General features: G+C 33.9%; 2 protein-coding genes across 2 annotated transcripts; one reads left to right on the forward strand and one right to left on the reverse strand.

Moving 5' to 3' along the window:
* Positions 1–1325: 1325 nt before the first annotated feature.
* On the reverse strand, positions 1326–3352 carry LOC113506342 (sperm-associated antigen 7 homolog). The gene is made up of 3 exons (XM_026889187.1): positions 3083–3352; positions 2903–3013; positions 1326–2402 (listed from the first exon to the last, which is right to left on the reverse strand). Exon 3 carries the CDS (start codon positions 2067–2069, stop codon positions 1359–1361), a length of 711 nt encoding a protein of 236 aa, XP_026744988.1. The 5' UTR covers positions 2070–2402; positions 2903–3013; positions 3083–3352; the 3' UTR covers positions 1326–1358.
* Positions 3353–3998: 646 nt separating this feature from the next.
* LOC113506343 (lysophosphatidylcholine acyltransferase-like) lies at positions 3999–8186 on the forward strand. The gene is made up of 2 exons (XM_026889188.1): positions 3999–4134; positions 7676–8186. The coding sequence occupies exons 1-2, from the start codon at positions 4018–4020 to the stop codon at positions 7823–7825; spliced, it is 267 nt and encodes an 88-aa protein (XP_026744989.1). The 5' UTR covers positions 3999–4017; the 3' UTR covers positions 7826–8186.
* Positions 8187–9153: the final 967 nt, after the last annotated feature.

The following is a 9153-nucleotide window of genomic DNA, read 5'->3' on the forward strand; positions in this document are numbered from 1 at the left end:
AATTGCGAGTTTTACGATGGATATTATACATTAAGTCTATAATTTACAGGTGGGATTAAATGAACTATCTATTTTCGTCAATCAAATCAAGCAAATAGATGAACTCTATCGCGGTATATTGCTGGACAAAGCCCCCCCCCCCCCGCCGCCAAATAACGCTACAAACAATTTATATTAAATACGTATTACATTAAAGTATAGAGCAGTGGGTTATTATCATCACTTCGTCTTAAAGACTGTTGCATCGTAGAAATGAGATGGCGCTATATGCCGTGTAGAGTGCCGTCTCGTTTTCTCCACTAGAAAACTGTCAGTAACAGGTGGGCTTAAGCCCTTGATTTTTAATAGTTCAGATGCATGATATTAAATCAATCATAAGTAAAGAGGTTCTTTCAAAAAACGGATTAGACTTTAGGACCAGGGCAACGCAGCGAATTTCTTTACGTCACTAGAAAACAGACTCTAAAACTATGCATTTAAAGTATTGGATCGTTTGAAAAAGACATCTGTGAACTTGTGGGGAAGGTGAGTCTAATTTCAAGTGTCATTCAGCAAATGCTTTGCCAACTTAGAGACGGGTGTCAAGAGAGGTTATACTACACTGTTACTGAGCCCCTGAAATGCGGAGGACCTACTCGATCTTAGCTCAAACGCGATGAAATAGGTGAACAGTTAGGGAAAGGCTATCAATTTTTTAATGTCATTCACCTTCCACCATGTCACCGTCACGTTAATAGTTCGTGAGTGACAACCGTTTTTACCGTTTTGCTGTAATTCCTGTTTATACCGAGTGTAATTACGTAATAATTAATTCCCGCCTACTTTGGGCGCCTCAGAGTTCCTTTTACCTGCGCCAAACTAAAAGAGTGTTAAAGCCAAGTCAAGATAATCTCAAATCTTAAATTTAGGCCCAGATTGAACAAGTGCCATCTAACATGTTTAAACATCGTTTAACATGATATTGTAATAACTAATTTTAAATTTGAACTTGCAAAACTACGTATAATCAGGAACACCAGTCGCCTTTACATTTTAATGGCTTATTAGGCACACACGGGACCGCGTATATTTGATTGTAAAGCGACAATGTGTAAGAGCCCATAGTAAGTATAGAGTATTATCAATTTACACCAATGTTTAGTGCTGATCTTGAGGTTGTTTTAAAAATGTTTTATCAAACCACCATTTCAAAGATGTTACTTTCAAATGTGGCGAAAGGTCTTTTGACGTTTGACCTTATCTAACTTATGGAGTAACACCAGTGTAAATTGTTTACTATAAGGTCAAATGGTCGCAGACGATAAATATTAAAGAATCAAACTAACTACTCTCTAACTAGTGTTTAATTGAAACAAACACTAAATTTGATCACTACTCTCAGCATCCCTCTTTTCCGTCTCCGCTTTCTTCATCTTCTTAGCCTTAATGTCAGCCATAGTCTGCTCAATGGACCGCTGATCCTTCTTATTCTCACTAGGCACCTCTCCGTAACTCTTGTTTACATTAGTCTTTTGAGCAGCATCTATGGCAGCCTCTTGCCCAATCAAATGAGCATATTTCTGTTTATAGAAAGTACCTCTTAGTTCTTCTTTACCACGCTTACGTTTCCTATTTCTTTCTTCTTCTAGGTCTAAGGCTGCTTGCCTTTTTCTTTCAACATTTTCTAGGACCATTTCTGCAGCTTTCTCTTCGTCCCAGACTCCATTTGCTCTACGTACTGTGAGCTCATCTTCTGAGGGTCCGTTGTCTTTCATGTAAACTACAGAGTATCGGTCAACACCTTCTTGTCCGAAGGAGAACACTTGTAAGCCGGCAATTTCGGAAACATCTCTGATGATGGTTCTGTACATTTGGTCCATTGGTTCAAATTGCAGATGTGGTTTTGTACCATCTTTGATAAAGTTACTTACCTTCTCCTCAACTCTTGTCCTGAACCTATTGATCATGTTCCTTTCCTCTTTCTGCCTGTGTTCCATAGCCTCTTTCTGTTTCCGCATCGCATTTTTCTGTGCTTCGCTAGCCGAAGGCGGCTTTTGCATAGAATTGAGGATTGAGTCAAGTAAATCCATTTTTATATTTGGTTTTCAGATAAGAATGATGTGTAAGATATAATTTCTGATATGCGTCTCTGCCAGTTGGCGGGGAACCGAAAATTGTCTCCTAATGGTTCTGTGTCTAATTCCTTGTATGATAATATGTTTAGGGATGTGTTTATTTGAGCAACTACTTGGCTTCCAAAGGTTATGGTGTCATCTGCAAACTCAAGGAGTTGCTTTAAAGGAGGTTGAAGTGGTGTACCTTTAACGAGGATGGAGTCTTCTTGTAACTCTGTTTCTCTACAGGTGTCTCTTAGCGTTTTGTTTTTGTTGCACAATTTATCTAACAGTTCTTCAAGTGTGCTTCTGGAATTAAATAATATTTACGTGAACACTTTGGAGAGTTAAATTATGCACCTAAAATCATAATAAAATTACCCACTTGAAAATACCCACATAAACAAAATAGATTTACTTATAACATAATAATTAACTGAGCCTTAATTAATTAACATACTTGTCAATCATTAAAAACAAAAATGAATCTGGATTGGTACTACAATGTCTAGTAAACAATAATAAATGACTATTCATTATAGTATACTATTATTATTTACTTGCTTGTTAAATTATAATACATTTGAAATATCAAGATTTCATTTCACTTTCAAAAGCATGCAACTATACACGGAAACAATAAAACCATATTTAAATAAAAGCTATGAGACATAGACAATCAAATGCCACAAACTATCACACACAAACTCAAACAAATATCATTACTGTACCAACATTAAATGTTTATCAAAATATAAGATGAATGCGCATTTCTGAGTCAGTTATGATAACAATTACGTAGTACTTACAATTTACTTCGGATCTCAAGAACGTCTTCCGAAATAAGGTTATGTATTGAAGCACACAACTTGCTTTGTAATCCCTCGAATTCTTCCAACGGTGTCCCCGTCACGTCCGTCCTACAAGACCAATATCGTTACACATAGTCGTAAAATAAAAACAATAAACATTACTACGAATTCACTCACTCTTTTATGTTCTTACAACGCTTTATCAGTTTATTTATAGATGCAGCGCAGTTTTGGCAATCTTTCAAACTTGTTTTCACAGCGGTATGGAACTCGTCGAAATAAGAAAAGTAGTCAATTATTTGCTTTTGGATTTTTGCTTCCATTATAATAGTGAAAATCCATAACTAAGTTTTATTTTTCACAATAAATAACACAATACACAAGACATTCACGTTCACGGCAAAGAATAATGACAAATTTTGCCAGTTGACTTGACAACAAAATTACGGAGCGTTTACGAATAAAGCAAAAAACATATTAGTTGCAGTAAATGAAGCCATGTCACTTAATACTTATGTGTTTGCACACATGAATCAGAATAAATAATAAGTTGTAAAGTATTTACTACGACAATTAGGTTTCCAAAATTATCAGTTTTTTTTTTAAGAAAAATGGAAATATATTTAAAGCGCGCTCCATAAAAACACTGTATATCGAGGTGAGCCAACCGTCTTTGTAAAAACCGGTAATCAACCTAAGGTTCACTGGTTATTCATAGTGTAGTTCTTTTTTGTTTTAGGGAGAACATTTGGTGCATTATTCATGAATGTTAAATTAAAGCATACGTTACAACTATTTTTGGAAAATCAGATGTTTGGCTTCGGGCTCGTTCGGTTTAATTCGGTGGGTGGTCGATTGCACCTGTCAAAACGTAGAACCAATCGCAAGCCGTATTTATGTGACCTCGAAAACACCAGTCTTGATTTTGATTCGGAGGGAGGTGCGTGTCTAAATTCACCGCGGTTTATTAAATGAAAACACGTCGTAGATCTCATAATATATAAAGTGTTATCATAATTGTTCACTCAGGAAGAGTGCCGAAAAATGTGTGTTGATTGTGTGATCTAATTTAAGCTTAACTTAATAAATATTGTGTTTTTACTTTCGTGAAAATGAATGGCAAACTGCATAGTGAAACCGGCGCTTTCTCATCTGACGACATGCGCGCCGAAATATTGAACCCTTTCGTTCACAAATTGGAGCTAGATAACACATATGATAAAATAAAGGTACGGAAACTGTAGCAAACAGGTTTTGAATTGCATAACGCAGTGAAGTGAAAGTATTTTTATAGTTGTACATAAATGTTTAAAGATTCTAGCAACTGAGATGTTCTGCGCATGTCTAACTTGAATCATGACATTGGACAGAATAATATTATGTTACAGATGGCGATAACAAAAACAATAATAAGCACAAAAATGATAACTACATATTATTATATGGATCATAGTTATAATAATACACGTTATGGATCGAGACTTAGTCGATCTTAATTTATTCAAAATTATTCTAACATTGAATGAGGAACAATTACATTAGATGCGATTGCCAAATATGTACTCTAGAAAATGTTTGTCCACAGGGCCTTGTATTGACACTACAGTGAATACTAATATATCGAGACCTTCATAGTTCATACTGTTTGGTTTTAACTCGTAATCGAATTTAGGTACCGACGAAATTGATATATAACATTTTAGAATCGGGCTTACTCTCCCTCCTTATGTTAAAAGCTTTATAACGTAAGTTCTAGAATCTAGAAGAACGAATGTCAGAAAAATCGATTGAAAAAAAAAAGAATAGTTCTATTTTTTGCTTTATCGCAAAAAGATAAATAAAACTTAGTTATCTTATTAAAAAAAACGTAATAAGTTTGAGATTATCGACGTAATTAACAAAAATGAAAAAAATTGTGTCTATTATTTTAGATGAGTATTTAAATCGATCAAAAATTATTTATCAGTCACGAAGTACCAATAGACTTACAGTTAACACCTCCAAGTATGTCAATTTAGAACCAAAAATATTAATCAGTAGTCATGTAAATCACAGGAAATAGATAGGTATCAAAAATAATTGCTTGAGAAAAGGCAAATAATTCACGATGCTTTCTAAAATAATAATTTATAGTTATAATAACTCTGCTTGAGGAATAGGAAATCGCTTTGACACGAATAGTTTACACCCATTATAAATGTTCATTAAGTTCAAATATTGAAGCAACTAAATATAATTCTACCTAATTAATAACGTAAGATAACAATTGCCACATTCAAATAGAAAAAAAAAAAACTGCTTATTAGAGTATTAAACACGTTCTATAAAACGAAGATAGCAAAAAATATAGTTGAACATAAGTAAAATGATTAAATTCTATGAAAGTAAAGGACCAAGCATGTAAATAGTCTAATATATTTCAAGTTTTTTAATGTTTTACGGTTATTTGATCGCGAATCGTAAAAATGTAAAATAGGGATACGATTTATGAGTCCGCAAAATGTTTTTGCTATGAATTGATTTAGGTTTCACGAGGTACCTTTTTATCATGATCAAAGTCAATGTCACATGTGATTTGAAATAAGACTGATTTTATCATTCGCTCAATCTGGGGCGGCAAAAACAATTTCAACAAACAGAAACTGATTTAATCTATGGTCATGTTTTAAAGAAAGCCGTTACTCATACATTTTATATGTGAGGGAAAGTCGGTAGTTTACATGTAACATTGTGGTACCGTTGTTCACATCGCCAGATAGACATCATACAACACTGGTCACGCAAAAAGCAAAGAAAGTGACATAATTTTATGCCGATCGCATTTCCTCCGCTCATTGAACTCGTTGCGTAACTGCAATATAAACAAAAGATTGTTTATGACAGACAAGCGAAGAGTTTTAATGCGTTTGACGAACTAAGGGGAAAACATTTGGAGAAAGTTTCTTGATGATATAATTACGTTGGTTGTGTAATAAAAGCTTGATACTTGGTGTCATATTAACATTCTTCTTTGCTGTTATTGTGCAATAAGGTACTCTAAGTAGGTACCTGTAGTGTTATACAACAACGAAGCTTTATACACTCGCTAAATATTTAAAATTTGTTACGACGCGATTGAATAAGTCTTAGTTTAAAAGGGACAACTCTTACTTTAATACTATATTAAATTAATTGAAGCCTCATTCGAAAGGCAGATGTGGGTCTTCATTTATTTTCGGTCGTTTCGGATTGTCGTCTCATCAGGCTATTCAATGACAGTAAGGGAATAGAGTGCACCTGACTTTGTTGTCACTCGTGTATTCTGCAATAAGTCCTAAACAGCTATAAAATCGACGAGGGCTCCAATTTCGCTGGCTCCATTTACAATGGCCGATGAATGAATGGGAATTGGTTAAAATTACACTTTTCTTGTTCTCCTAAGATTTTTTCCAACACAATATTCGAAAATCCAGTACGGGCCGGAACACTCACGGTCAACACAATGAATTTCAATTATTGTGTTGGCAAAATGCTTAGGAGAATACGAATAATGAAAAATTTAATCCAATTGCCATTAATTTAATTTGACATACACACAATTGAATCAGACACAATTTGAAGCGGAATTAATACTTCTATGAGAAGTACCTAAAAAATTTACAATCAAATTCAATTTATTATGAACAACATACTAAAAATACTATATTATGCGTAGTTATTGAGGATACAAACGAGAGTACATCATTTAACATGTGCATGTGAAACAATTTGGCAAAGGTCTCTAATCCTAAATACAACAGTGTTTGAATTAAACACGTGTGTCATTAAACATCGCATCCGTATTTATAAACATTTGTTGTCTTGTTTATTTTTTGATAACGTCAACTGTTATTGTAGGTCAGTCTTAGTACTTGGAGTCATTGGCAGCGTTTGTTGACTTGATTAGATCGGATTTTAAAACCCTTCTTTGTTTTAATTAGACAAAAGAGGTTTGATATTTAAGTTCTTGAAGGTAAATTATCAGCCTCCTGTAACATTTTTATAAACGGGTCGAATATCTGTTAATCAGTTTTTGATGACATAAAACTAGGATATTAAAAGAAATACATACAAATATATTGTTAAAGCACCTCAGAATCTTAAAATATTTTTGTACTAATTTGCGAGAATTGAATATACAGAGATTGAATAGAAATCTATTCAATCTCTTCGCTTTGCTTTTATTTTTTATTGAACAAAGTGAGATCAAACACATAGCACTAACAAATACTTAGAAATCTATTTTATATAATGTCCATATTACGAGCCTATCTTCAAACGTTTAAAACGTTAGCCAAGATAAAAGAGAAAGTTATGTTAAATAAACGCACGCAATAAGAAATTGTGGTGTTAAATAAATTCTACAAGTCGAGAATAATGATAAATAAACCGTGAGAAGGAATTGCTTTAGTGTCAACATAAAACTTATTAATCTTAATGAAGATCACACATTTTTTATTAACTATCGCTTAGTACAGAAATACATACGAGTATATTAATTAGGTATTAGTTTACAAAATTCATGTTTAATAATAAGTTTCATTTTCCTGTTAAAACAAACGAGTTTTGACTGTAAGCGAAACAATTTTAAAATATTGTATTGTGTCTGATTATGATCGAAGTACAAATTGTTGTTGAGGAAGCAAGTTGCCTCGCATAGCGTATAGCGTCTCTTTCACTTCCCCATCCACAGCAGACTTTGAGAGCTCGTGGTAGAGGCACTAATCATATGTTTTTTCCTCTTTGTTGCAGACGGCGATATTCACTGTAATATTGCTGCCTTTCCGAGTCATTGTGATATGCTACCTCATAGTGACGGCGTGGTTTCTTGCGTGTATCGGCCTCTATGGCCTCAGCGAGGAAGACCTCAGGAGACAGCCAATGACAGGTTGGAGAAGGTAACATCCTCAGTTCATAAACAAAATGCCAATTATGAAGTCTTGAAATGCCAAATATGAGGGTTTAGACTTTATGTAGCAAGATTATCAATTTTAACCCAAATCTCTAGTCAACTAATAGTTTTACCAAGCATGTCACGGATCGTAGCAAGTCTACTGTTTAACTTTCTTTTAAAGTTGGTAGGTAACATGAATTAGCGCGTTTTAGAAGGTACCTTAAAGGTAGCTAATTTAGGCCTACGGCTGATCAATGTCAAAACGATGTGAGCTGTCAAATGGTAATTACAACAAACCGAATGGGAGTCTCGTGTAGGGTATAGTTTTTATTTAATCCTTGACACTGGTTGATTTCTATCCAGAACAGGTATCTGCATGTTATTTGTATGTTTGAAACCCCCCGCGACACAAGGTTTAAATTCTTTAGAGCAGGAGTCGTTTTTTAAAAGAAAAAAATCTTTAACCACTTCTTGGATCCACCAACTTACTTCTCTTTTTCACATTTTATTGACATTTGATAAGGTCTTACTACTTTTATCTAAGGAATAATTCAAATGGGAGTCGCTACAAGATCATTGATAAGAATAATCAAAGGTCACGGTCGATTGTACATTTGCCATGAATTAGGATGAAAAAACTTAAACCATAAAAAATGCGATCTCATTTTGTTTGAAGTATCAATTAATATCTGTGAGTGGCTTTAATTATACGAATACCTCGACTTATAAATAAAATGGTCGTCACTTATTTGCATACAATAACATTTATTTCTCCGAAATAACAATAATGATGGTTTCGAGTGTGAGAGATTATTCTCGAAATCATTTCAATATGGTTCGAGAATTCAAGGAGACGGTGCAAAAATAGAGGTTATTTGTAAAGTACAATATCTACCACACAAATTAATAAAACATTTAGGCATGAAGGTTGCCAATGAATAAATGGATATCCTCACCAAAACAAAGATATAAGTGCAATACAATTTTTGATTGCATTAGAAGAATCTCGAAAGATCCTCGCGCTTAAAATACACTTGCCTACTGTTCAACCTACGAAGTATCTCATAAGTAGGTCAAGTAAGCTTTTAGATGCTTGTCCAGAACAATAATTCAGATTTCAAAGTCTACCTAAATAGAACGAGGTAACTAAACAATAGATGTCTAAACAACAAAGGTTTTATTTAGCTGTAACGAATCCATTTTTCACAAATTTCTGTTGTTTATAAACGTGTATTTATCGTTGCTGTCCCTCATCAATATTTGCTTTATTATTTCCATCCTACTAACAGCATAATACCTAAAGAATTGACTTTCTACGAAATGTATGTCAGATACC

This window comes from Trichoplusia ni, assembly GCF_003590095.1.
Source record: "Trichoplusia ni isolate ovarian cell line Hi5 chromosome 10 unlocalized genomic scaffold, tn1 tig00004254_group9, whole genome shotgun sequence".
NCBI lineage: Eukaryota > Metazoa > Arthropoda > Insecta > Lepidoptera > Noctuidae > Trichoplusia > Trichoplusia ni.